The 25,615-nt window shown below is 47.9% G+C and overlaps 8 protein-coding genes across 9 annotated transcripts; 3 read left to right on the forward strand and 5 right to left on the reverse strand.

The window, feature by feature from the left end:
- Window positions 1-177: 177 nt before the first annotated feature.
- Window positions 178-4,569, forward strand: E1B28_002395 (uncharacterized protein). The gene is made up of 9 exons (XM_043159312.1): window positions 178-581; window positions 638-650; window positions 704-1,290; window positions 1,349-2,024; window positions 2,086-2,191; window positions 2,273-2,586; window positions 2,677-2,830; window positions 2,895-3,581; window positions 3,636-4,569. Exons 1-8 carry the CDS (start codon window positions 514-516, stop codon window positions 2,948-2,950), a joined length of 1,974 nt encoding a protein of 657 aa, XP_043002912.1. The 5' UTR covers window positions 178-513; the 3' UTR covers window positions 2,951-3,581; window positions 3,636-4,569.
- A 2,760-nt stretch (window positions 4,570-7,329) lies between these two features.
- On the forward strand, window positions 7,330-9,718 carry E1B28_002396 (uncharacterized protein; the record flags this gene model as incomplete). Its single annotated transcript, XM_043159313.1, has 2 exons — window positions 7,330-9,416; window positions 9,475-9,718. 2 exons carry the CDS (start codon window positions 7,330-7,332, stop codon window positions 9,716-9,718), a joined length of 2,331 nt encoding a protein of 776 aa, XP_043002913.1.
- Window positions 9,719-9,728: 10 nt separating this feature from the next.
- Window positions 9,729-10,028, forward strand: E1B28_002397 (uncharacterized protein; the record flags this gene model as incomplete). Its single annotated transcript, XM_043159314.1, has 1 exon — window positions 9,729-10,028. The coding sequence occupies one exon, from the start codon at window positions 9,729-9,731 to the stop codon at window positions 10,026-10,028; it is 300 nt and encodes a 99-aa protein (XP_043002914.1).
- Window positions 10,029-10,675: 647 nt separating this feature from the next.
- Window positions 10,676-14,631, reverse strand: E1B28_002398 (uncharacterized protein). Of its 2 annotated transcripts, XM_043159315.1 has the most exons (15): window positions 14,569-14,631; window positions 14,294-14,502; window positions 14,127-14,231; window positions 13,956-14,061; window positions 13,811-13,882; window positions 13,707-13,739; window positions 13,264-13,634; window positions 13,017-13,147; window positions 12,728-12,941; window positions 12,579-12,665; window positions 12,244-12,501; window positions 11,704-12,170; window positions 11,602-11,653; window positions 11,467-11,544; window positions 10,676-11,398 (listed from the first exon to the last, which is right to left on the reverse strand). In XM_043159315.1, exons 1-15 carry the CDS (start codon window positions 14,581-14,583, stop codon window positions 11,170-11,172), a joined length of 2,427 nt encoding a protein of 808 aa, XP_043002915.1. In that variant the 5' UTR covers window positions 14,584-14,631; the 3' UTR covers window positions 10,676-11,169. The 2 variants fall into 2 exon arrangements, with proteins under 2 accessions (XP_043002915.1, XP_043002916.1); XM_043159316.1 differs by having other exon boundaries at window positions 14,294-14,631.
- An 82-nt stretch (window positions 14,632-14,713) lies between these two features.
- E1B28_002399 (uncharacterized protein) lies at window positions 14,714-16,848 on the reverse strand. Its single transcript, XM_043159317.1, has 3 exons — window positions 15,700-16,848; window positions 14,865-15,640; window positions 14,714-14,799 (listed from the first exon to the last, which is right to left on the reverse strand). Exons 1-2 carry the CDS (start codon window positions 16,552-16,554, stop codon window positions 14,876-14,878), a joined length of 1,620 nt encoding a protein of 539 aa, XP_043002917.1. The 5' UTR covers window positions 16,555-16,848; the 3' UTR covers window positions 14,714-14,799; window positions 14,865-14,875.
- A 133-nt stretch (window positions 16,849-16,981) lies between these two features.
- E1B28_002400 (uncharacterized protein) lies at window positions 16,982-21,408 on the reverse strand. The gene is made up of 23 exons (XM_043159318.1): window positions 21,323-21,408; window positions 20,924-21,273; window positions 20,658-20,873; window positions 20,460-20,601; window positions 20,303-20,401; window positions 20,063-20,244; window positions 19,885-20,002; window positions 19,665-19,834; window positions 19,520-19,612; window positions 19,317-19,454; window positions 19,140-19,262; window positions 18,903-19,068; window positions 18,783-18,846; window positions 18,649-18,710; window positions 18,502-18,597; window positions 18,417-18,440; window positions 18,319-18,359; window positions 18,091-18,258; window positions 17,986-18,031; window positions 17,883-17,928; window positions 17,579-17,822; window positions 17,473-17,515; window positions 16,982-17,414 (listed from the first exon to the last, which is right to left on the reverse strand). The coding sequence occupies exons 1-23, from the start codon at window positions 21,357-21,359 to the stop codon at window positions 17,173-17,175; spliced, it is 2,910 nt and encodes a 969-aa protein (XP_043002918.1). The 5' UTR covers window positions 21,360-21,408; the 3' UTR covers window positions 16,982-17,172.
- An 83-nt stretch (window positions 21,409-21,491) lies between these two features.
- E1B28_002401 (uncharacterized protein) lies at window positions 21,492-24,006 on the reverse strand. The gene is made up of 7 exons (XM_043159319.1): window positions 23,859-24,006; window positions 23,634-23,803; window positions 22,630-23,579; window positions 22,524-22,573; window positions 22,180-22,464; window positions 21,901-22,125; window positions 21,492-21,838 (listed from the first exon to the last, which is right to left on the reverse strand). Exons 1-5 carry the CDS (start codon window positions 23,938-23,940, stop codon window positions 22,271-22,273), a joined length of 1,446 nt encoding a protein of 481 aa, XP_043002919.1. The 5' UTR covers window positions 23,941-24,006; the 3' UTR covers window positions 21,492-21,838; window positions 21,901-22,125; window positions 22,180-22,270.
- Window positions 24,007-24,802: 796 nt separating this feature from the next.
- Window positions 24,803-25,566, reverse strand: E1B28_002402 (uncharacterized protein; the record flags this gene model as incomplete). Its single annotated transcript, XM_043159320.1, has 2 exons — window positions 24,803-25,187; window positions 25,244-25,566. 2 exons carry the CDS (start codon window positions 25,564-25,566, stop codon window positions 24,803-24,805), a joined length of 708 nt encoding a protein of 235 aa, XP_043002920.1.
- Window positions 25,567-25,615: the final 49 nt, after the last annotated feature.

Here is a 25,615-nt window from a genome sequence, read left to right on the forward strand (position 1 = left end):
CGTGTAAGTATGATTCCTTTTCGTTTCGATCATACTACTTTTTCTCTAACAAGTTATCGCATCACGGCACAACTAAGGATTTTTCTGCAAAGCAGCGAATTTAAATTTACAAAAGCCGACGTTGCCGAGACACGTTGCACGGAAGAGCCGAAAGACTTCCGCAGGTCGCGTGCGGTTGTTGAAACGTTGACTCGTTGGCCAGACCAAGGCAAAGCCAACTGCGGCTCGAGCCTCGAACGCCACTATATGTTGTATCTTCCCGTCTTACTTCAACTCTTTGAAACACCCAACGTAACCAACAGACCGTCGCCAAAAGGCCGGAATAGTTCACTTCCGACAGCTTCCGGCAGGGTCCCAGAAAGTGGCGAACTTCTGTATTGATATAATGATGCTGATCTCCGTCACACTAATTGCATTGTCATGCTTACAGTATACTATGAGCGCTGAGGTTTTCTTTCTTCTCCTTCCTGTTCTATTCTCCACTCCTACACTTCTCTAATCGAGACCCGCAAAATGCCTCCCACCCGCAAAATAGAAAAGTCTACACCGCTCCAAAGAGGCCTTGCATGTTTAGCATGTCGGTGAGTTTCACTGGCTCTCTATGAGACACGTCGTTCTCATTAATTGTGTCCTGAAGCAAGCGGAAACTCGTGCGTTACAACCTATTATTCACCCTTCTACACCGGACTGACCTGTATTACAGAAATGCGATGGTAAACGACCAGTCTGTTCGTCATGTATCAAGATGAAGAGGGATGGAGAATGCGAATACGAAGACAAGAAGCAAAAGAGCCGGACCCAGAAACTGAAGGAGAAGCTCGCGATGTTGGAAGAACGAATACGAGAGCTTGAAGGACCTGAAGACGGCGAAAGTGGTACAGCTGCTGCGTCGTCTGGTTCACCCGGATTGTATGATCCACCGGTACAACTTCATGATACCGCCCAACTACTCGGCCTTCCAGACTTGGACAACATCGATTTCTCGACTCTTGCCGACGTGGGTGGTTCCCGCCCAGTCTCGGTCGCAGGATGGCCTAGCTTTTCTGCGTCCTCCTCGGCATCATCCTCCAGCGGTTCTTTGGGTCCTGTATCGAGGTCCGTTACTGGGAGTCCCTTTGCTACAGGTAGCGACAATGAGGTGGACCTGGATCAACTTTTGAGTATCAGCATCTCCGGTTCCAACATGGAATTCTCCAACCCCTTTAATAACGGCCTTGTGAACACTTCCTTCTCTAACCTGTTGCATTGGGACCCAAAATCACCGCTTCCGGAAGAAAACAAGCAGATTCTGTGCGTTATTTTATTGCGATGGGAATTTCCGACTTGGCCGGCTAATACATGATCTCAGGTTGGATATATTCTACGCCCATCGTCATCAGTGCTGGTTCGACGGGGATTTCTCTCGCTTCGATCCTACCAAATCTCCCCATCTTCATGTTCAGCAAATGCATCAACAAGTTACCGAACCTCATCCTGCATTATGGAACTCGATCTACCTCCTCGCATGTTATTTTGCACGTTCACCATTCCTCGTCGAGTTAGAGAACAATTTCCTCACGCGCACCCTTCACGAAATCACTGTTGCCCTGGACAACTCGGACCGACTCTCTGATGTTGTCCAGGCGTCGTGTTTACTGGCCGTATATCTCTTCTCCAACAGTCGGATCTTAGAAGGTTATTGCCACTCCTTTTCCGCTGCAAGACTCGCGGTAGGTCTCGGACTACATCAGCTCCAACACCCAAAAAGCTTCTCCTCTCAAGGTGCTTCCTACCGCTCGGACAATTCGCCTTCAACAAGCTCTAATCCACTTCCCGGTCTAATCACAGGACTGGGACCATCCGGAGCCTCGCCAATACCGATACCGCCCCCCAAAAATAGTTTTGAATTACGAAATAGAATCTCGGCGTTCTGGCAGGTATTCATGGTGGATCGATGCTGGTCTGTAGCAAATGGGTTACCAGTCGCTTTGCCGGATGGGGAACATCATCGAGGGCGGATAAAGACACCTTGGCCTGAACCACCGGTATGTTTCCCTTTTGATTATTTCCGCTCACACTCTTCTTAGAGATTGATGTGCGGTACAGGATGAAGAAGTGATGAACAATGACTCCAGCTTCTCTGGCGTTTACATGCCCGCGTTGAAGGCGAAAGCAGCTACGTTGTATGAAAGGACGTTTCGGTTGGCATCAGGTGAGTGTTCAAGCGTTTCAAGCCCATGCGGTTTCCCGCTCAATTCATCCCCGATTCTATCCGTCATCAACTCCCCCCCAGCATCCAACAAAACGGACACATATTGGGTTGAGTATAATAAAACTCTTCACGCTCTCCAACGATTCTCGAGCTGTGTACCTTTCTTTGTCGGCTACGAAGCATGGCGAACTCAAGCCCCATTTCTGGATGTCGAACTGTTCTCGGTGCACACACTCGTGAATGTCTGCAATATCCACCTACACGGTGGTGTCGTTCAATCGTCGGAGATTGACCTAAGCAATGGGTCTGTTCCACTCCAAGCTGCGAACTTCATCATGTCGTTGATAAGGCAGTTGAGTCAGGGAGACTATGAATATCTGGACCCCTTAGTCAGTGTGAGTTTTCTTTTCCCCAATTCTTTTCGCCCCCTTCTTTTTCCGATCAGGTCACTTATTCATTGTTCTTTTTATGACTGTGCTTTTTAGGCATGTTGGCTATCAGTCGCGAAGCTCTACATTCGGCTGCTGAATGCGGTGGCTGTGGGCACGATGACGTCATTGCCCGCATACGCGCTTGAGGGAGAGCTAGATGTGATTGTCAATGCGATGAGAACACTGAGCGTGTTCGTCCCTTTGGCTGGTAAGCAAACGTGATTTTCATCATTTCCAATTGAATGTTGACTTACATTGTCTTTTGCATATAGGCGAGCACGCGAAAAAGGTGGAAGAGGAGCGAGGATTTGCAGGAAGCGTGATATGACAGAGCTTTTCTGATTCAAATTGAAGGTTCCTTCTTGTATCGGACTAGGGCCAAGTTCCATGAAAGAGGAATGAGAGCTCGTTCTTGGTCCCTTCCGCAGAAAACCGAAGGCTGATCTTATCGGGATGAATTTACCCTTTGGAGCATTAGTGGAGACGATGCCCTCATAGAAAGGTTCGAAATGACTCCGAGCCATTGTGGATGGATTACAGGATTTTACGATACGTTCTATTTTATCTTTATCTTCGGCACTTGTAGTGTAACTTAACGTTCAATTAGTTGTATTTTTATCCAAGTCCTAACCAACTCAACACAGATTACTGTGGGTAGGATTACCTCCATATAATTTTACACACACCTTCGATCTTCAATCCACAGACGGTTCCCCGACAACCAAACTCACCTGATCTTTCTATCAACACCCCCTTGTCAACACGATCTTGGTGTCGATTCGATGTCACGATTGCACGCAGATCGTTAGACTCGTAACGGGCGGCAAGCTCGGATGCGACTCGGACCAGCCTAAATCTATTAGGAGCAGGAGCGGCTGCTGCACATCTTTCCCCCCCATTTGGTATGTTCTTCAGAAGGGCCAAAAGGGATAAGCTAGGGGCTGGATTGTTAGACAAAGGTGACACTTTCCTTACATAAAACAGGCTTTCCTGACCCTCAAATCGGGCGATAGGCACATGCAAGTCTGATTTGACCCCAAGGCTAAATTGCCCCAACCCTGTACTAAAAGTACTAAAGCACCTCATCGACCGGCAAGCTCTGTTTCGAACTGAGTATGATCCCGATTCCACCAACCCTGTGAAGCTCGTTGACCTTGATCGAACTCACTTTCGAATTTCGAGTTAAGGACTTACGCCTAGTAGTGTTCCGAATCGGATTTTCAGGAAACATTATGTACCAAGTCCACAAGTGAAACGTGGCGTCCAACGTTCAACGTTCAACGCTGGTATCGAGAGCCTGCGCCCCGCCCCCGCCCCCGGCCAATCACAGACGACCCGGGAGCCGTGGATATCTTTTCCCGTGCGGAAAAGGTTGGTCCCGTCGGGGGGCGGGGCGTGGAAAACCTCCACTTCCTCTTGCAAGCCCGCCCACTCCCTAGAGCCGTGGAACTTCCAAACTTCGACAGGTTCTTCGACGGACCGGTCGAGAGTAGTGGGAGGCGGAAACACCCCTGGACCTTGACCAGTTAATGGGGACTTGAAGTTTCCGTTTTTACCCCAAGACACAATAGACGCCCTTGTGTAATGTGCGCAGGCTCTTGGAGTCCTCCGAGTCGGAACTCGAGACGCTGCCCGTCTGACTCGCAGCTGTTGTCGTGATTTGAGCTCACAAGTGAGCACCCCAGCTCGTCCCAAATTTCCGAGTTGAAAGGGGTTGGGGGGTTTGACCAGTGCATGTAGTGACTTACTACGGACTCTACATAGGAGTGGGCCGAAAAGGAAGCTCAAATGAACCTCACTATTAACACTAGGTAACTTACGGTGGTTAGTTCAGACTCGGAGGGGTGCGGAAAGATCTGAGGGTGAGGTAAGGTGCCAAGGAAGTCATGAGGCAAGTATGTGCGCCCAATGCGAGTCTAGGTGTTTGTACCAACAACTTTCTGCCGCCCAACAATGATCGATGAATGTTGTTGGATGGCCATCTTCGAATAGTTCCGCCCAAAGCGGGTGAAGTCGGAAGTTGTGATCCGGAATTGTATTCACTTCAAATGCCAGTTCCAAGTTCCAGATGCTGAGCAAGAGACTCACGTTATTTGATGATGGTATGTATATTCAAGAGCCAGACAGAGTAAAGTTGAGCAAGACGTCAAGCTTCAAGTACGGACCGTGAATGAGTCGTCAATTGTGACTTTATTGAGCAAGAAACTCACGTTACCTGATGGTATCAGTAATACTGTGGATTCAGTATATTCCAAAGGCTCCGGATGAAACAGAGTAAAGTAAGCAGGACGTCAAGAAGTCCGGCCCGTGTATCTTGGCCACTGAGTCGCAGAGATACCGTTGACAATGTGACTAGTACAGCTTTTCCTGAACAGAAGAGGCCATCTTAAGTTATCACCGTGGTAGTAGGATCTCTACTCCGAGTCCCCAAAGTGTCGTCGTCCGTGGGCAACCCATGATTCCCCTCGGCATGTGGAATGTGGGGTAAGGCATTGGATGACCGTGTTCTAGATCTGGGGAACTTGTGGGGGAAGAGAAGGAAACCTGGGGCAGGTCTCAATTCTCTTCGACAGCTGGGGGTGGTCGAATCGAACACACACCACTACTTAGACTTCCTGCCCATTCAAATTTCATTCGAGGAAGCGAGTTTATTAATATTCATGGAAGCCGGAGCTTATACTAGAAACCGACGCCAGCGGGACGATTTGATGGGAGTAGAGTCGATGAAAGACATAAACAATTCGGAATTGATCACCCACAGGAAAAAACCCAACGGCCAATGGGTCGTAGCTTGACGTGACTGCCACATAATAGAATCTCGGCCGCTGCTGAAAATCAATTTAATTCCCCACAAGTAAAAGCATACCCGTCGTTGTTTCACCCCGAATCGTTTAGACAGGCGCCACTCAAGCGGCGAGTGGCTCGAGTCGGGCGCCAATTGTATTGATATGGAAGGAGAGGTCGGGTAGCAAGATTGAAAGAAAGACATCCTGTTGAGATCCCGACGGCCGTGAAAAGGGCAAGTAGTTTCCAGAACTTTGGTATGGAGCCGGATAGGTCGGTGCGGAATAGGTAGACGCCTACATTATGATTATGCGGTGAGCTGGATTCGGGTCCGTCGGCAAAGTTGAGGAATGGAAACTTTTCAAACTGTCGCAGAGAGAAGTCGAAAGGAAAAGAAAATTCAGCAACCATAAGCTCTAAAGTAACGTTGTTGTAGGGCTACCAGTGGACTTGTCCTCCTCCTGTAATCATATAGCCAAAACGCCGAAAATCTTTTGATTGGACGAGCTTTAATGTAACCCTGGTATTTTGATCTGGTTAATCGCATCGCTTTGTGGGGAAGCAAAGGAAAGGAAACCGGCATGGCCGCGATGAAGCGCCGCAGTTCGTGTTGTTGGTCCATTCTCCAGCGGTAGGCGGTACACCCGCATGATGCGCATAGGGCCAACGGAACAGTTTCGTCCCCTCCCAAGTATCCCCAGCCACAAGTTTATGTTTGCTAGCGGCCTTAATGGGTAGCGAAGTACAATGCCCAGGTATATGGCAAACTCGAACGCCACGAGCTATGGCTGTGCTTTACTCGTAGTTCTGGTTCTAATTTTGAAGGTGAAGCGAGTAAAACAAGATGTTTTCTTCGTGTTTTCTGGATTTCCAAGAACTGATGCAGTTTGTAAGTCAAAGAGAAGGGGTGTCACTGCGTCGCTGCGTCATCCTTCGCGACCTACGCGGTGTTGGTTGATAATCCTCCGAGTAGGAGAAAACCAGGAAATAGGAAGCGCGGTTGGGCGCGGTCGACCCTGCAGTCCCTTGAAGAAAAGGAAAAGAAAGACATCTCGCACAAAGTTTATTGACCTTGACTTGGTTTTGTGAATATCCGAGTCGGCGTTGTTGAGTTTTATTCCACATGTTTCGCACGACCGCTGACATTGATTTGATTGTCGTGCGATCGTGGGTTCCGACGGCTGCGGGAAGGCTGGTAACCAGTAACCGCCCGTTGTATCATCAAAGCGTCATCCGGCAGGCTAGTCAGGCACACTGGCATTTTTTCCTGCAGGAAATGGGATTTTTCAGAGCAATAAATAAGAGAAAAGGCCCGGAATATTACCTTGGAAGAGGCACAGAAGAGAAACATCCGCTTGAGGAGCAGTTGGGACAAGCGGGACTAGGTGGGGATGGTGTACTTACTTAAGCAAATACCATTACGAGAACGTAATGACGCTATTTTTTGCACGTGAGCGCGGCTGTATTGAAATAAAACCGCTTTAAAGAATCTGTTCCGCGCCCCCTAGCTACCCTCCCTCCGAGGTCCCCACCACGCCCCCTACCCAAGCCGCCTGAGCCTGAGGCATTGTACTGCTCGTTGCTACTAGCCATCTGGTGCTCATCTCGCTCGACGAGCTCTTCGTTCAATCGGTCCAAGCTCGTGGTCAGTTCAGGTCTCAGTCAGTATCGGCGGTGCTTGTGAGTAATGGTCTTACTGTCAAGTTCTTGTTCACTCACTGGAAGAGCGGTCTGTCAATTAGCTACGATCTCGCCGACGAGGAACCATCCCAATCATCTATCAGAAAACGGTCTTTGCAGTTCATTTAGGTATAGCGTTTCTGTTTAAGTACGTTTCATGACAATCTTGGCTTTGACATTGCTTTTTCATATTCATCTTATTTGCAGTTACACTTAATGATCGCGACGATTCAACCACACATAATGTCCACGATTTCAACGCCGGTTATGTCTCGGCACTCTAATAGTACGGGTGCACCTCTTCCTATCATTCCTCGCAGGGGCTCGTCGTCGTCTCGCATAAATACGGCAGCAGCTCAATTTGTATCGCCCCCAAAAGCGACTGCGAGCCCAGTCCAGATAACTGTGCAGCACGCCACCCCTCCAGAAGATGAGAAGTCGGGTCCGATAAGCCTGCGTAGGCGGGTGAGACCCAACACTTCCTCGGACCCAGCTCTTCTGTCCCCTCAATCCAAATCTCGACCTCTTCTGAGAGTCACGACACCTTCTCAAGCCACCCTCACGCCTTCTCGTCCACCTCGCTCAAAGAAAGAGATTACACGGGCCCACCTCTCTGTCGTTGATTCTTCTTCATCGGAGGAGGAGTTCAAACAAGAGCTTGCAAAGGATGCTACCCCAAAGCCATCAACATCCACCGTGACACCCACCCCTACAGTCGTTGACAAGACTCCTATACATCGAACCTTGTCAGAATCTCATGTCTATCGTCCCGGCATCCTTTCACTCCCCAAGTCAACACTACCTACCTCACCCGAAACCCCTGTCCCATCTGTGATTCGCAACAAGTCAGGTCAGCCGGTAAAATCGTCCCTCAAAAGATCTTCGTTAAGTGGTAGCCTCAAGCTCGGCTTGAGCGGCATTTCCAGCAAGAGCGAACCCTCGACGCCGACCATCCCGAAGGCCGTTAAGTTCGACACGTGTCTTGAGCGGGTGAAGTTGTTCTTAGCGGAACAGAAACCTCTCGCTGTATCGCGGGATGGGAGTCCAACTGACGAAACAGATAGTGATTTCCCCGCTTTTATCTTCGGAAGAGACGACAAGAAGAATCTGACGATGAAGGTTGTCAATATGCCCTCGATGATCAATTCAGCCGCGAACGTGGCATTGGAGCAGATGAAATTACTACCGGAGCTTTCATCGGTAGTGGGACGTGTCAGGGTCAAGAATTTAGCCTACCAGAAATGGGTAGCTGCCAGGTTTACTTTCGATGATTGGCAAACCACTAGCGAGGTTACCGCCAAGTATGTGGAATCTGTTTCCGGCAACGTGGATGTTTTTACCTTCGTGATAAAGTTGAACGATATGTTGGCACGATTAGAGGAGAAGACGATGATGGTGGCTATACGTTATACCGTCGGTGGGAGAGAATTTTGGGATAACAATGGTGGAAAGGACTACATGATTTCCTTCTTCAGGCAGTCTCAGCCCCCCGCGGAAAGTAGGCGCACCTCCATTGAAGATTCCCGTTCCTCTGGGGATATATCAGCCCTTCGAAATAGGCTTGAAGAGGTGGCCCAGAAGCAGGATAGCGAGCTGAACGCTTCGTCCATGATGGGAGCACGTCGCGTAACTCATCAGAGAAAACCGCTACCTGATTTCAAGGCCAGCAAGTCCCTTGCTGATCGCTACGATTTTGGTTCGTCCTTCAGTGAAACTTGGGTGCCACCGTCTCCAACGGCAACCTTTTCTCGGAGCAGACACGCCAGAATGAATTCCCATCCCACTACGTCCCCTAAGAACAACTTAAAGCATGTCTCACGGAAGCCAATTCCTGGGTCGCCCAGGGAGTGCGACGATGATACCTTCCAACCCTCACCTTTCGTTTCATCTGACTTGGAGGACGTCCCCTCTCCATTACAGAAAGAACGACTCACGAGAAACCATCATCGCGGGTATGATTTGGACGTTCTCGAAAATACACCTCGGTTGAAAAGGACGCCCGCGGGCGTCATGGATTTTGAATCGTCGTCGTCGGACGAGGGGGGCATAACGACATCATTTTGCGTGTCTTCCGCAGAGTACTTCACGCTTTCCCCGCTCGATGTCACACCAAGGTCGATGTCGGACTTGGCGCTTGAAACTCAAAGTGCCTTTTTGATGCCGCCTATTGCGTCTCCGCTGTCGGAAGCAACGCCGGCGTTGTCATCGCCTTCGTCAAACAGTTCAACCTCGTCGTCGCCCTGTACGGATGATTTTATCTCGACGCTCACGGCCGCTTTGGCGCGGGATATTGAATCCGAGAGCACGAACTATCATCAGTTTCTGAGCAGGTGAGGATAAAATTTGTCTTTCCTGGGTTCAGCTTGTCGCTAAATTTCACTTCTCCAGATTTTGCTTTTACACTGGAACTGAGTTGAACGGCTGTTCGAGTTCCGAGACCAATTCTCCCACTGAGGATCTTTCGCGGTCGTCCTCGTCTGATAGTGTTGAATTTCTTCTCTCTTCGTCACCAAGGCTGCAAGGATACGCCAATTGCCCACATCTCACAGCTCCAGTTGTAAGGAGTGGATCAGTCACACCAACTTCCGTTATCAGCGGCACTTCCGAGGAAAGGTCTCCCACTCCCGTATAGGCGTAGTCATATGCACGGTGCTCCCCTCATTTCTCTTGATACGTGTACTTGTATTCTGTTCTTTCCTTCCGCTACTATTCATCGTTGCGTCTCGACAGTAACAGACGCCCTCATTCGATCTGGTTTCAGTCTCTTTATTTACGGGCAACACGTTCTGCCTCTTGGATTTACTTCTGTCGTACAACTTCCAGGCTTCCTCCAATCCATCAACTCGATCTCATTCGTTCTCTACGAGGTTCTACCCTGTTCCTGGCTTCGTACCATGGCTGCCGTATTATTTTTATCTGATCTCTGGATTTGTACTATATAGTTCTATCTGCAATGGTTCTACGACCAACCCCTCTCCCTACAGTCATTGGATGCCCTGGTTCGTTCCCACCTCTTCATCTTTCTTTTCTGTTTTACCCGTATCGCCTACCCCTCCCTGCCTCTTACCTCCTTCTGTACATGGGTAGGCGCCAATCCCCATTTGTTGTCGACAGAACGGACGTTTTGGCCTGCACTTTTTCCAGTTACCAGCTTCTCTCTCTCCTCTCTACAACTCTTTTCGCACAATCCATCGTCTCTCTTACATAGCAGCATCATCATTATCATTATACATTTTTTACTCTAGCTACACTATTGATTCACGTCTTTACACAAGATCCTTAGACGACGATAATGACACAAGTTAGAAAGCTTTTTTTACACGATTTGTCTATCTCGCGGTCCGACTCCCGGTCTTGTGGACTTAAGAGTTGAAGGAATCCGGGCCAAGAGTCTCCAATAGCGATAGTCCCGAGTTCGAAAGAACATTTACGGAGAGTAGGAGCGACAGTGTAACACATATTCAACCACATGTATCGCGTTGGCAGAAAGTTCTATGGTCTGGTAAGGTGGTGATGAGACGGTGGTAAGTGTATGTATGGACGAGATCGGTTTTCACTCCTATGAACGCTAAATTAAACCGCATATATTTTGGTGTAATGCTAAATTTGGCAGAAGATGCCAACAATCAGGCTCTGTCAGGGACCCTTCGAGATCTATCCCAAGTAGAAATGACTGGAGAAAGAACGTGGGTAATCGAATTGTCTGAGATCCGAAGACAGGTGTGGGGAGAGAATTAATTCATCGAAACAACTTGGTACTTAGGAACGTTTGTTCATAGACTGGGAGGTAACCCAAGGTAAAGGAGGTTTATTGATCATGACCTGGGCCAATGGTGGGCTGACCTTTACCCAGGTGTCTCAAACACACAGCACGCTTGACTGGAAGGCCACTCTGAGAAGTGCTTGGTGCCACAGTGGGATAATGATGGATGACCATGGCGTGTATCAAGCAACGGGACTGAGTCGAAGTTGGACCCAGCCCGGGCCTACATAGTTGGTCCTAGAGTCGCGTTGAACACGGACCATGAACACCGCTCTCGACGCATACACCAGGACATCAAATAATTTCTGGTATTTCTGGCGTCACAAACCCTGTATGACGATATGTTCCGACCCAATATTAATATCTGGCCAGACGGTGACCTCGTCAGATGATTCTTCAGCGACAACCTCTCCGTGACCCCCCTCCCCCTCATCGTCGAGGACAACGGTGTCAGCCCCGGCAGCGTCAACAATAGCTTTTTCTGTTTTCCGCTGCCTGGCGCTTGCCGTCGAGGGTAATTCTTTCCCGAATACACGTAGGCTGAGAGCACTGTCGATGTATCAAGAACCATAAGTGTTCAGACTTGCAACATATGGGACATTCGAAACGAAACGAACTTTTTGGCCTTTTTATCTATCATTAGGGTCATCGAAACACCGGACTTCCATATCGGAAGGACTAGTTCGTGACTGAGTCTAAGTAAACCAGGCTCGTCAACGGATGTCAGTGGAAGATAGTAGATGGACTCTTACGATCCTCCCTGTATTTCCCCGGGAGGGAATCGGACAACATGGCACCCGAGTTCTGGTAAGATTTCAGGGGATGGATTACGGGAAGAAGAATGTCCGTCTCACCTGATTGCCGAATCACGTCCCGGAAAGACTCCTCGAAACTTTCAAGTAACGGGTAATACGATTCCACTAATGTTTTGAGCGCAGACATAGGACCTTCAATGATTCGCGTGGGTTCAACGTAAGGAAGAACCACAGGTAAACCTTCCCCGAGGATACGGTATTGTGGTCCGACACCTACGTTTGACGGCGACGCCGATGATGGCACTGAACGGCGATTTTCGTCTTGTTCTTCCTTCGACTTCGTTTCCTCTAGCACCGATTTTGGATGTACCTTGGCACCTGCACCTTCCTGCCTGGTGAATACCTTCGTACCCGCAGAAGTGAGCCGGATACGCGTAAAATCATTATTCTGAATGACGGATTTCACGATCGAGTTGGTGAGGTACATCGATCGAACGACGTCGCCTTCAGGATTTCGGATCAGTATGTTTTCGGAGGGGAAATTTGATGTGAGATGGAGACGTTGTCTGTAAGGTGAAAAGTAAAACAGAGGGCCGATGAGATGATTAGAGCTTATGCAAAGTAAGTTACCCAACTCACATGCAAGAGACCAGTGCAGGATCGTCCTTCGATAAGAACGTATAAGGCATTTCTTTGAAAGCTCCACCACTCGCTGCATCTTTCGCATCGTCAAAGATCGAGAGATCGTCGTTCTTCACAGAAGCACCCATCATAGTGATATCCGTCTCTTGCTGTGGTGTTGATGTCGTTGTCAGAGTTTCCTCAGTCAGCCGTGGTTTCTTGGTATCCGGTTCGTTGTCGCCTTCAGCCGTCTCTTCAACAGCGCGCTTCTTTTCCCTTAGATGAGGGATCATAAGCATCAGCAATTAGTGCGATTTAGAATCACCGAGAGTTATCTCGCAGCCAGAACCAACCTTTTCGAACTCGGGCCACCCGTTTTTCGCTCCAAAACTGCCACAAAAAATCCGCCAGAATCTTGTAGGTGAGGATATATTCTCATGCTATTCAAAGCCAGAGGAGTGAGATATGACATTTACAGTTGTAGGAGCAGATAAAGCCTAACCTTCTCTCCAAGTGTAAATCCGCAACATTCGAAGGGGGCCAGTGTCCCTCGGTCAATTTTGTATTAGCAGCAGCTTGAGGATTCGCTTCGAGGAAGGCCGAGTATGTTTCATAAGTTGTTTTCACAGCCTTGTCCGCTGTGGGCCTCCAAGCACTCAACCCAGGCCTTCGTTTCAACGAAGGTAGAGAGGATGAAACGTCGACAAGATGGAAATCTTTCAAAACCGATAAGTATTTTCGCCGATAATAAAGCCGGCTCGAGAACTCTGAAACCGAAAGTATACACTCACCAGAGTTAGTATTTAATGCTGAAGCAACCACTGCCTCGTTTTCGACAGGATTCATTGAGCAGGTGGAATACACCACTCGGCCGTCGGGTTTTAGCAACTTCATGGCACGTTGAAGGATGCGGAGTTGCAGCCTGCGTAAGAATTAGACAAATTGAGCAAAGCAAATTACTTTATGGAAAGAAGAAGATAATAACAATAAAATAACGGGTGAAAAAGCTAGGCAGCCATAAGACAATCTATCACTTACGAATGTAACCCGTTTCCATCATTCGGCTGCCACGTCTTCCAAATCCCAAGGTTCTTTCGAAGTGTACCATCCCCACTACAGGGGACATCACACAATATCCGATCGAACAAGAGCGGAGTGAGTTTCGATTTGACATTAATGCTACTTGAGGGCGGTTGGGGATGAGTAGGAACGCTTGGAACTTTCATTGAAGGATAATTTGACGCGTCAAGATTTGTAACCATAAGAGCAGGACTGGGAAGTCTTGCTGACTGATGGATAAGAAGATGGGTACGTTTGTAGTCGCTGTCATTCGCAATCAGGAGACCGGAGGGGATAGAACTCGCGGTGAGAGTATCATGAGCGTGGAGGGCTTCGAGGAGCTGGGCAGTCTGTCGGTTATGAATGCACAGAAGTTGAGGAGAAGGGATCGAGTCAAGCAGAGAAAGTAAACGATGATTCACCTTGGATCCAGGAGCCGCACACATGTCCATAACCTAACAGAAGTAAAAGAGAACCGAGATAGATCACCACGGATTCGACCTTGACTACAACGTAGAAAACAAACCCTATGATGTGGCTCAACGTCCAAAAACAGAGGAGGTAGCATACTGACCGCTTCTTGACGCGAGATGTTGCCCTTGAATAGGTGAGCATTTTCAAACTCTCGCTCGACAGGTGGTACGGACGAGTTGTGGGAATCCTATACTCACAACTTCAGTTTCAAAGACAAGAAATGAATGAAACTTCTTGAATTCGGGCGACTTTCGCAAAACCTTTTTTGGGACATTGAACTGCCAAGCAAGGCCATCGGGATACCTGAATGCCAGATGAGTCGTCAACTTGTCGTAGAGTTCTCGATAATGCGTCAGCCCAAAACCAACCAAGGCAACTGTACAGGTGGAGGAATCTTCTGGTCCTCGAATATGACGTTGCTCAATATGGGGACATGAACTTCTTTTATCGCTTTGTTCAATGAATTTGCAGTTCTGCGAAATATAAAACAGTATCAATATCGTTTGAACGACTCGATGAGCAGAGGTGTGCGTACAGACGGCTCCCAGCAACTCTGAACGTCGTAGGCAACGGACTGCTCAATGCATCGAGAAACTGACCCCACTCCTCCTCCGATAATACCATTTGTGCTTTGTAGTACGCCTCGAAACGCTCGTTTCGCATATCGGACCTCTGGAGCAAATCGGTGCGGTATTCATCTTGTTTTGGAGCGCGTTTTCCACCACCACGGTTATTGTGCCCTCTCTAGCGAAGTCAAAAAGTAAATCGGAATTTGAGCGTAGGGGATCAGTTGGGGAAAAGATATCTGACTTTTTTTCTGCCCATCGTTGCGGGCACCCGGACTAAGAACTTGAGGTAAGAGTTTAGCCTTATGTAACGTCGATGATTTTTTTCCAGCCATTTGCCAGCAATCGATGTGTATTCACTTAGTTAAATTGAATTCGACGAAATGAATGCATGTTTGAGTATATACAATAGACAATAGCCTGTACAAGCTTTATATATCAACTAAAATTCTACGATTCGATTTTCTATCTGCAACTGAAGTATTCAAATATAAGTCAGCCAGTGCCAAATGACAGGAAAGCAACATAAGCAAGCCTTACCTTTTTCGCATTTAGTGGCCAAAGGTCGAACCGATGGGTCCAACTTTGACGTTGGAGAAAACTACGGTGGCATCTCCGTGCTGCGACTCGACAGTTTCGGGTTCGCCAGATGTAGCGTCGCAAGTACCTCGAGCAACACCAGGAGTAGATGGGTCCTTGTCGAGCGGGTAGTTGGAGTCCAACCACAACATGCCGACGTCATGGTCGTCCCACAAACTCATAACCAAAGCCATTCCCTTTGCGAAAGCCTGTCCCATGCCCGCCAATCCACCCCTGTCCGCAAATGAGTTGATGTCACCAAAGGCTGTCTTCTGGTCCTCGCAGAACTGGTCGGTAACTGAGTCGTAAGTACTCATGCCGGCAACGGCGGTTTTCGAGTTCTGAATAACCTTCCCGTTCTGGACGTAAACGCGACGGATCTCGCTGAGAGTTCCACTAGTGGAGTTGTTTTCAGTAAGGAATTGGGTAACGACGGTGATCTTCTGGTTGGTGTCGACAGTTTTGCCAGGACCGAGGAAGCTAGTGTCGCCCATACGGAAGGAGTTGAAGTCGCATCCATCCTTGTCACACAGACCGTCGTACCGGTCGGGACCGTCACCACAGTCAGTATCAGAGCACTTGGTCTGACCCCCAGAGGTCCCACGGCAAACGTGAGGAGTGTAGGCAGAGGAAATGCTGTTGGCTTCCCAGACATCCATCTCGTGGCAGCAAGCTCCGTATTTGCCCGCACCAGCGTTCTGGTCATCGGGGGAAGATTCCCAACCATCGACGTTTGCCTGAAGGAGAGCACTGTGAATTAAACACGCGCAACATGTGTCAAACAAAGCTTGCTCACCTCGCCGTCAATGAACTTGATGTCGTGAGGGCATTGAGTATCGCAATAGCCAGTACCGTACTTGGCACCGGCCTTGTTGTTGGTAGATTTACTGGCGCCGCCATCAGCGTCCATGGAAACGAAGTACAAGGCGCCGTTGAGACCGCAAGGAAGCTTGGACATGTCGACGTCGAATGTGAATTCCTGGTTACGCATGTCGAACATCTGATACTTGGAGTCGGTGGGATCCATGAGGTACACACGGGACCCGATGTTGGTAGAGAAAGGTCCTTTGGTGATGAACTTCAAGGAGAGGGAGTTCCCGGAAGTGGTGATACCGTATGTGCCGCTATAATCCGCACCGTCGAGGGCACAGTTCTTAGCACAGGTGCTGCCATCAGGGCAGAGAGTGGTGTCCCATGTGTTGCCGGTGTAACAGTTCGTGGTGTCTTTGGTGGAGTGAAGCCAACGCCAGTTTGAGTCGAGGACAACGGAACCCTGTTGGGTCGTGCAGGATCCACCAGCACTGCACTTTTGCCAGGTGAGTTTGGGGTGAGTCTCGGCTGTCTGTGTGCCGACTTGCTGGCCAGAGACGCAGACGGCGAGGAGAGCCAGCGAAAGCAGAGAGAGCTTTGGAAACATTGTTCGAAATTGAGGACTGGTGGCTAGCAGCGGAAACGATGTCCTTTTATAATGCTCAGGACTATTCCTTGGAAATTTCTGAGTGTAGCCGACGACGATACGACGAGACCATGTCAAAGTGCGGGTGCCGTGAATCCTTGGCATGACTACATAGAGAGGGTAGATGTTCGGAGTCTTCGAACGAAAGAGAGTAGTGTCATATGCTGTGCAGCACACCTTTTTCGTTGAATACATCTAGCGGACGTTTTTGGAGAATATCAATGGCTGAGTTCTGCCAATATTTTTCCTTTAAGCCTATCCGACGTTCGACCGTGGATATTCCTGTCGATGTCCTTTCATATAAGCCGGCCCTTGATCTTTTCCGTGGTGTTGAAAAGGCTCCAAAAAAGCCCGAGTGTACGAGTAGTTGCTTGGTGGTTGCTCCAAGGATTATCCACTAGTGACCCAGAAAGACCTGCTTTGAACGCCGAGAGATAACGGGAGAAACTTATGAACGTCACGGACTGCCACATGAGAGACTCGTTCAATGTCGGAGATTGTCGGGCGCTAAGTATATCCGAACACAGTAGTGGAAGACGTCATAGGGAGTTCCAATCATCTTCATTCTGAGTAGTAGATGCAGTCTCTTTTACAACTTGTTCTTTCATTGTGAGTCAATGTGTCGGTCAAAACTGTAGCAACATTCCACCAGATGATACTCCGCACAAGTAAGATCTGAAATCTAATATGCTATGTACAGTAGTACTTTAGTACTATGGTTGTCTCTAAAAATACAGTGCTATTCACGTATGTTACAGACGCAGTCCAAGATACCATGCGAAGTTCCAGCAAGCGGTGGGGGAATTGTGACGATTACAATTCAAGGAGCATCTTTTGCAACCATGGATTTCCTTCTATCCTCGGTCTCAACTCCTGCACACAACTTCTAAGCCTTTCAAGCTCTTTCTCAACGTCAACATCGTCATCTATCATAACTACATCATCATCATCGTCCACCGCTTTCTTTCCGGCCCAAGAACGAAACAGGTGTTGAACAATTTCGATACCTTCATTGGTCACTTCAACAGGTATATCTTCCTCCATATGTTTGCCATCTACCGTGTGCATTTCAGCGACAAGTGAGGAAGGAAGTTAAGTTAACTGATGACATACCGCCACCAAAATCTTCTAATTCCCTAGCTTTCTGACGCGCAAGCTAGAGGAGTGACCGGTGTAAATATTTTCCGATAGGACGATAGATGAAGACGACAACTCTCACCTTGATAACAGCTTCTGGAAATTTTGCCATTTCCGCAACGTGTATCCCGAAACTCTGATCACATATCCCGGGTTCCACTTTGTACAGCAACGTTATATCCTGCTTCTCATCCGCTGATGTTTTTTCGCCGACGTGAGCGACTACATGTAGATTTTTGACGTGGGGAATTTGCTGGTCCAACGCTGTCAATTCATGAAAATGGGTTGCGAATAAACAAAACGCGTGAATTTTCGAGGCGATATGCCTAAAATTAGGTCAAGTGAATCAAGATCTTCAGAGAGATCGAATAGAAGAGAACGCTCACTCCGAGATTGCCCAAGCTAACCCGAAGCCATCATAGGTGGATGTTCCTGGACAGCGTTGAGCGTCGAGTTCTCTAACTTTACTTATGAAAGTGCGATACATACCTCTACCCAGTTCGTCAATAATGATCAACGAATCTTTCGTAGCAGACTAAAAACCGAACAAAAGCTGAGACCTCAGTTGATCAACAAAAGTAAACTATAACCCACTCGTAGAATGGTGGCAGTCTCAAGCATTTCAGCCATGAATGTAGACACCCCTTTCAACTGGCTATCTCCAGCCCCGACACGACACAATATAGAATCGAATATCGGTATTTGTGCCTCAATACAGGGAACGAAACACCCTGCTTGCGCCATTAAGGCGATAACGCCAATCTATGGGAGGGTGGAAGTGAGAACGAAACTGCAACGGGGAGGAAAGAAAATAGAAGTTACTTGGCGGATATATGTTGATTTCCCACCCATGTTTGGACCAGCTATGCATCCGAAGTTTGTATTCACACACAACATGGCGGGGAGATCATGCTACTCACTGATGATTTGGAACTCTGTCTTATCTGTGTGTCTGCAAGTTCAGCAACGAGTACTACAGGGATTGTGAGTCACTAGTTATCTCACCCTTGATCATCTCAACATCATTAGGGATGAAGGAAACATCTTCTTGCACCTCCAAACAGGGGTGCCTGGCCTCTTGAAGAATCAGATCTCCGGTACCTAGATGATAACGACATCAGTCCATGAAGAGTACGGGAATAGTAAACACACCACTCATGGTCATCTTTGGCTTAACATATGGTGTCGGGGCATTAACAGAAACGTGGGCGAAGCTTGATTTGAGATTCAAGATTAGCTTTTTGCCTGCTGACTGTACATGAGAAAACGAAAACTAAATCACGGACCTAAGAATCACATCCAAATGAGCTATGACATAGTCAAGTGCTTCTAAAACTGAAGTATATGTCGCTATTTCATGCTGGATTGATATTGTTGTCGCGATCACCTCAGAGTCAGGGACGCACACGCAATATTGACAACTTCCTTCACCAAGCCGCTTTGCGTCCTTGCATATTGATCTGAGTACTCCTTATAATTGTTCGCATACTGTTTGAGTTTTCTGGTAGTGAAGAAAACGCCGCTCTTGATGGTCCCGAGCTCGATATACGACTTTGACAATCCTCGAGCATCCTTCGAAAGATGAAAGAAATGGTAATAAGTACCTGGAGATTGTAAACTACTGGTAGCCGTAGCGAACTCACATTCTTTGTCACACGGAAACAATACCCGTATGTCTGACTATTCTCTAGATGCAATTTCTTGACGATATCGAGATTAAGGTCTTCCGCTGCTGCTTGATGTTCCGCGTCGAGTCCGTCCCGTGCCTGAAAGAAAAACGATGTGACTAACCCTTTTCAGGCAATGGAAAACATAAAAACCTCGGAGATCTTCTTAGACAATTGTTGCAATCTAGGATCGAAATCTGGCTTGATAACGTAGTTGTGCCTGTCAACTTCGTCCAGATCAAGTGTCTGTTCCACCATCTCGGAGTACTTTGAAAGACTCTCTTCGTGTTGCTAGTGAATGGCGAGGTCAGCTCAAGGCCGGCAGCTATGCAACCGTGTGCAGTTCCCCGGCGTACCTTCAGAGACTCGAGATAGACTTCATTGATGAGGTCTGCATACTCGCTCTGTTCAGTTTGGAGCGATTCAAGCGCTTCAACTATTCCAGGGAGCTAATATAGGACATCAGTCAAAGTTTTGAAGCCCGGTGGTTGCCATATATACCTTGAGAACGACTTGGTAAACTCGGACAACATCCTCCAGGGACGCATGTCCCTTCTGAAAGCGTTTCGAAAGCCGATGGAGATCGGGCATTAACTTCATGAAATCGTCCTGAAGGGTTCGGCGTGTATTAGTCTCCATGACGAAGACTTCAACCAGATTATGACGTTTATCTGCAAGACCATGGGTGAGCCCGCTCGAATGGAAGAGCGCAACAACGAACGTATTTCGTGCAAATTGACCAGTGGCTGCTTTAGCCACGTCCCAAGTAGTCTGGTTCCTTGAGAAGTTTTACATTTGTTCAGAAGACCCAAGAGGGTAGTATTACGCGTTGTTGTTCCCTGTGGATAACGCATCAATCTTGAATATTCAACAAGGAGGAACAACAAAGCCAGACTCACAGAATTCCCTGGCGCTTCTGTAAGGTTCAGAGCACGAAGGGCACTGGCATCAAGGCGCATGTACTGCGACAGATCGTGCGTTCGTATTCTGAACGCGTTGTGGTTGGATGGGTCAGAAAGGAGCGACAGATAATTTACCAAAGCTGACAATGCAGCTGGAGCAGTCGGAAGTGAGAGCTGCGCTAGAATCGACCTTTTGAGATGAGTAACCATTGGGGTATCAGATGAGGAAGAACGCACGTATGATAACGGATGCATCTGCTGAGGAGAGTTCGGAAACTTCTGAGGAGACAAGAAGACGAGGCAAATCGTCGATGATGCTCTTATTGGTGAATTCACCTGTAGTAATGAAGCGGTCGTTGAGTGGCTGACAATTTTATGGGGAACCTCCTCGTACTTGGCTTTCGTTCTGTTATGATAACTCCACAACGCTCCAAAACACCTTTTAGTTTGTGCAACTCAATATCACGTTCCGATGTTCCAGCCGTTGTTCCCGTTGGTATAATGGCCTCTTTTACGGATAGTTGAATTACAACTGACTACGGGTCAAGCGGTCAGACCGGCTGAGAAGAAGAACAAGTTGACAAGGACGCACTTCAGTATTCGAGAACAAATCGTTATCCACAAAGTCGGAAACTCCAAGTTCTCTTACGCTGGTATCGGCGAACGCTATTCCAATGGTCTTCTGTTTAGCCTTCCCTGCCGCAGCTGGAGTCGACGAGATTTTGATAGCTATGACAACAGGCGTCGTCGTGAGATCAGAGTGGCTGAAAAGCATATCTTCTACTGCTTGTAGGTTCCCCGGAGAAGCCTTTGAGCGAAGCGTTACAGTATGAATGACAGACAAAACTATTAACACACCTCTTTCTCCAACTTGAACTTATTGACCTTTTTCCCTTGACCCGACTCAGGCTCCCAAATTTCTACCCGCAATTGTTTGATAGTCAACGCCTCCCTTAACAGTTGTTGCGCCATACTCGTCTTCAGTGTCACGGATGGCAGCCCTGCATCTCTTCCTCCAAATCCAAGATATTTGATGACAGAATTCGTATGGTAGATGTGTTGCGCGACATAGAGTGCGTCTGGGCCATAAACGGCATACCATGAATCCGAGCCCTGATATCGGTGGAAGAGTCGCAGTGTCCCGGTCTCTGGCGACTTTTCTGGCAACTTCCCAAAAAATGTTATGAAACCGGGATCTGTGTTTTGATCTTCCTTTGGGATAAGGAGATATCCATCGTAGAGCTTTTTTCATCTTACCTGTATTTGCATCTTGTGATTTCTCTTTGCCGTACATTCCTTGATGTAGTACCAGTAGAAACGATAATGGTGGCAAAGAATATGGGGGACGCGTAACATAACGCCTCACGCGTCTAGTCACTTTTAGGTAACGACACACTTACTGCAGTCTCTTCGATTAAATCCAATTCGAGGCAGTCATCGTTATGTTTGTTATTCAGTACTATATAGGATGTAGTTAGGTACACAACACAGCTAATTACTTGAAACAATTCGAGGGGAGGAAGGTAGCGAAACTTGCTTGGGAAGTCCGACTGAGAGTAAGAGTGTGCAGGGGCAACTGACAGGAGAATGCGTTTACATGATATATTCTAATATTCGGATAATCCAGCAACCGCACTATACTTATTGCAATCACTGGACGGTCGTTTCCGGAGGGTCAAAACCGTCGATATGAATGTTCCATCGCCATCTTCCCTCGTGGAAGCCGTTTGCTGTGTCTTCGAGGACGATGTCGTTTCGCTTGGCGACATAGACCTTTGTAAGAAGGGGATGTAAACATTTTAGTTATGTCTTCGTAAAAAAATATGGAAACACACCGTTTTGTCGGTGACCTTCTGTCGAAGGGTAGTGATCGCCTCAGCATCGATAGGGCTCTCGAGAAGCTCTGAGAGATCTTCTACAGCCTTTTCCAGATCTCGTTGGTTATCCTCAAACAAATCTTTCTCGTTCCCTTTGGAAAGGTAGTATGCCATAGCATACGTCCACTTTAGAGTCGTTCGACATTTCTCCACCTCTTCCACAGCCTTCTTCATAAATTGTACCTGAGGTTCTTTGATGAGAAATCCAAGTTTCTCAGAAATGTAAAGATATCCTACCTCAATCCACGTAAGCTGCGATGTCATCTGCATGTCCTCCATCTTCTTTTCAGTCTTGGCGTAAAGATCAAGGGATAGTTTCGCGGATTGTTCATGGTTGGCCCAACGGTTGTAATACTGGTAATATGAGAATGCCAGATAAACAAGGCCTACACGATTCACTTACGTGTAGGTATCTCTCTAATGACGCACGACTTCGACTCTGAGCATCCCGCGCTTCTACTCCAGTCTTTTCGTCATAACGGTTGCAGGAATACCACGCAGTTCCATGTTCCGACCATGGACCTGTTTCACTACCATTTCAATGGGTAGTTTCTTAAGAGAACCAAGAACGTAAAACCCACCCATGCAAACCCAACAAAACTCGTGCTTGCACTTTTTGCATGTCATATGGCTATGGAGAAAACACCTATTAGCCTTAACCTTGACACGAGAAACGAACAAACTCACTTGCAACCGCCGTTTTTCTCGATCGTACTGTGACACTGACTACACTCTTTCGTGTTGCTCTTGATCCAGTTTGCAGTTTCACTGTCATCTTCGCACTTCTTTAACCACATCCAGGCCACAGCACATACCACCGGTCTATGATCCGTCTCGACAGGGCACCCGAAGCAGAACTTGTGTTCTTTGGCCTGAACAGACAAATTTGAAGCCTTTCTATCTTCTTCGGAGCCCGGGATACCACGAGCACCGCAAGAGACTATCGGCACGATCGTAATGAGGCTGGACTTGGAAGCTGCAGCGGAGCATCTAACAGTGTTCGTACATCCAGGATGCGGACAGAACTTGAGATTGGACATAGCGCCAACATAGTTACGGACCAGCAGCTCCTGGAAGCGAGCCCATGCAAGAGTGCCTTCGCTTTGGGAAGCACTTGTGCCATCTGGGACGAGCACAGAACGGATGAAGGCATCTGGCGCTACTAAGGCACAGTTCTCCGCCATGCAGCGAATGCAGTGTTCACCGTCTTCCCGAATCTTTGCAGTCATGTATGCATGCCAACATTCGGAGCAGAACATGTGCCCGCAGTCAAGTCCAAGGGTTTGCAGCTCAGGAGAATCATCAAAACAGATGGGACAAACAAAGAGTTCGGGTTCGCTCCTAGGAAGCTTTGCAGATTTCGACGACAGTGGAGGAGAAAGTCGCGAAGAAATTCGGGATGATGATGACAGAACTGATTGTAGCTTCGATGATGACCTCGTCGCACGACCTCCTGCATGGGAGGAAGTAGACTGAGATGCCACGCTGTGTGAGCGTGGCAATGTGGGAGAAGTTCGTGGCGATGGAAGCGCAACACCGGCTGCCACAAGGACGGCTGACGCGTTATCCATGTACTTCTCAATGAGTTTCTCCGTATTCCATGACAAATATCGGAGTAGAATCTTCGCTATGTTTTCCTGGAAATTACTAGGGTTAATATCGAATCATAGTGTACGTTTGATTGAGCTCACATCGATTCCGAGCACAGAACAACATTGCTCGACGTCTTTCTTCATGAGTACCTCTACCGCGGACTGGCTCAGAGGTTGGTAGTCAATCTCATACGACTTCATTTTCGGCTGTGTCGTGACCTTAAAGTCGTCTCCAAAGGTGTCCATGTCCATCTCATCATCCGTGTCGGCTAGGCAGCACATTGGGTCGTCTTCGAGAAAAGGGTAACGTTCTGAACCACTCACCATCATCTTGTGTACCGTCGAACATGTCTTCATCGTCATAATAATCGCCGTCATCGTCAGAAATATCATAGTCAGAAGACATGATGAGCAGTTTAAACGGATGGAAAAGTAGTGTGGGGGGGCTGGTGTCGTTGTAGTCGTTCAAGGACTGCCTTCCTGCGTGACGCCGAACTCATCGACCTTGAGTCAAGCACCACGTGATTAACATGATTAGTACAGGACAATCGGAGGATAGGGCCGGCTCCGTTTCAACTATAAATCTAATTCACTTTCATTTGTGGAAACTCATTGGAGCACCCAAGTGGGGCCACAGTAAATCTTCGTCCATATCGACATTGTCGCGACATCGAGACCACTACACACGCATCCCGCTCCTAGTTAGCTTTGAGGACCAAATCGACGTGCACGCGTACAGACGCTCAGCTGAACATCTACGTTCACTGATATAACTTACCCGATTAACCGACATCTTCACATTGATTATCTTTGCAACGTGCGCGTCCAAAGAGCAGGATATTCCACGTTACTTCAGTGGTGCAGCAGATCTTTCGTGAAGCTGTCGGCTTGAGAAAGGCTTATCGGCGCAAACGACATCCGTCGAAAGTGATGTATCAGAAAATGGCTTGAACAAGAAGGTTCCAGGCGCCTTTCCCGAATAACGTAGTTCATACTATGAAAGCCGGAAAGCGTTGTACGCGACTCACAGGGTGTGATCAACTCTTTTGGAGTTCTGTCTGCGAACAATTTCCAAGGTGTAATGCTGTCTGACAAAACACAACCATATAACAAAGCACAGTCTTATCGACTCATTGTGCCTATCTGGCTCCCTCATGGTCAATTTGAATCGTAATGGCGGTGTCGTCTTCCTGGGAGTCCTAAGTACGTGGATTCAATAACACGCTGGAGTGAGGAAAGGAAGCTTGTTCACCGCCATGATAACATTCTCAAACCATCTCCATATCCACTTGTTCAGGCTCCTCCAGCACAATCATTGCAACGGAGCCGCTTTCTGCATCTTGACACTTTGCCATACTACCACCTGTGCCTCTTTTTCTTTTCTTCGACTTTGTGGAGTCCGGTGGCGGGTGGCACTGGTCGCCTCCACGGATCTTGATTGTAGCCATAAGTGTCGATTTGCTCCTCTTATCAAATTCAATATCCTCGTCCTCGTCATCCGGAATGATTTCGTCCATAACTTGAGTGGTCGACGTTGTTACTTCTGCTTGAATCTCGTTGCTCGCATAAGGTAATATTGGAGGGAGTGCGGATGTCAGTCGCAATAGATGTGGAATAGCGGCACCCATGGCACTCAGATACAACGTCTTGTAGCTGTAGCAAGTGTTAAATGGGAAGCTTTAGAAACGCCATCTGACACTGAAACGCACCCATTCTTCAGAACAAGGTCTTTACACCGTCGCATATATGTACTTAACGAAGTTTTACGCGTTATAGAGATGTAATTCTTTTTCTCGTGGTGACCTGAGCGAGGGCCAGTGGCCGAAACAGACTTCGCCACCACAGGAAATGGTCGAGGTGCCACCAGTCTTCTGCGCGTTGACGTTGACTTTTTGCCTTTTTTGTGGGATGCTGACGTTTCCTTCTCATTCTCAGGCTTCTCTGCTGGTCTCTGAATAGGTGCTGCTTGAGCTGAGCTGTTTTCCGAAGTCAACTTGAGTCGTTTTCGAGCAGGGCCGTTGGCAGTGCTCATATCGACCCGTTAAGTTGGGATTGGCGTTAAGGATGGTGGTTGGAGAGCA

The sequence above is a fragment of the Marasmius oreades genome, chromosome 10 (genome assembly GCF_018924745.1).
Source record: "Marasmius oreades isolate 03SP1 chromosome 10, whole genome shotgun sequence".
NCBI classification, from domain to species: Eukaryota; Fungi; Basidiomycota; class Agaricomycetes; order Agaricales; family Marasmiaceae; genus Marasmius; species Marasmius oreades.

Bases quoted from the DNA above. Each gene is read 5' to 3' on its own strand.
- E1B28_002395 (XM_043159312.1), top strand. From the start codon at position 514: ATGCCTCCCACCCGCAAAATAGAAAAGTCTACACCGCTCCAAAGAGGC. The intron at 1,291-1,348 runs GTGCGTTATTTT...ACATGATCTCAG, and splicing joins GAAGAAAACAAGCAGATTCT to GTTGGATATATTCTACGCCC. The intron at 2,831-2,894 runs GTAAGCAAACGT...TTTTGCATATAG, and splicing joins CGTGTTCGTCCCTTTGGCTG to GCGAGCACGCGAAAAAGGTG.
- E1B28_002398 (XM_043159315.1), bottom strand. The intron at 12,171-12,243 runs GTGAGTTGGGTA...TTCACCTTACAG, and splicing joins CCTGCACTGGTCTCTTGCAT to ACAACGTCTCCATCTCACAT. The intron at 11,654-11,703 runs GTGAGACGGACA...AAATCTTACCAG, and splicing joins GGACGTGATTCGGCAATCAG to AACTCGGGTGCCATGTTGTC.
- E1B28_002399 (XM_043159317.1), bottom strand. From the start codon at position 16,554: ATGTATTCAACGAAAAAGGTGTGCTGCACAGCATATGACACTACTCTC. The intron at 15,641-15,699 runs GTGAGCAAGCTT...GCTCTCCTTCAG, and splicing joins TCAAGTTCATTGACGGCGAG to GCAAACGTCGATGGTTGGGA.
- E1B28_002400 (XM_043159318.1), bottom strand. From the start codon at position 21,359: ATGTACGGCAAAGAGAAATCACAAGATGCAAATACAG. The intron at 20,245-20,302 runs GTGCGTTCTTCC...GGTCGATTCTAG, and splicing joins AGATGCATCCGTTATCATAC to CGCAGCTCTCACTTCCGACT. The intron at 17,516-17,578 runs GTGAGAGTTGTC...TCACTCCTCTAG, and splicing joins TTCCAGAAGCTGTTATCAAG to CTTGCGCGTCAGAAAGCTAG.
- E1B28_002401 (XM_043159319.1), bottom strand. From the start codon at position 23,940: ATGTCTTCTGACTATGATATTTCTGACGATGACGGCGATTATTATGAC. The intron at 22,574-22,629 runs GTGAGTTTGTTC...TTTTCTCCATAG, and splicing joins GAGAAAAACGGCGGTTGCAA to CCATATGACATGCAAAAAGT. The intron at 22,465-22,523 runs GTGGGTTTTACG...GTAGTGAAACAG, and splicing joins GTTTTGTTGGGTTTGCATGG to GTCCATGGTCGGAACATGGA.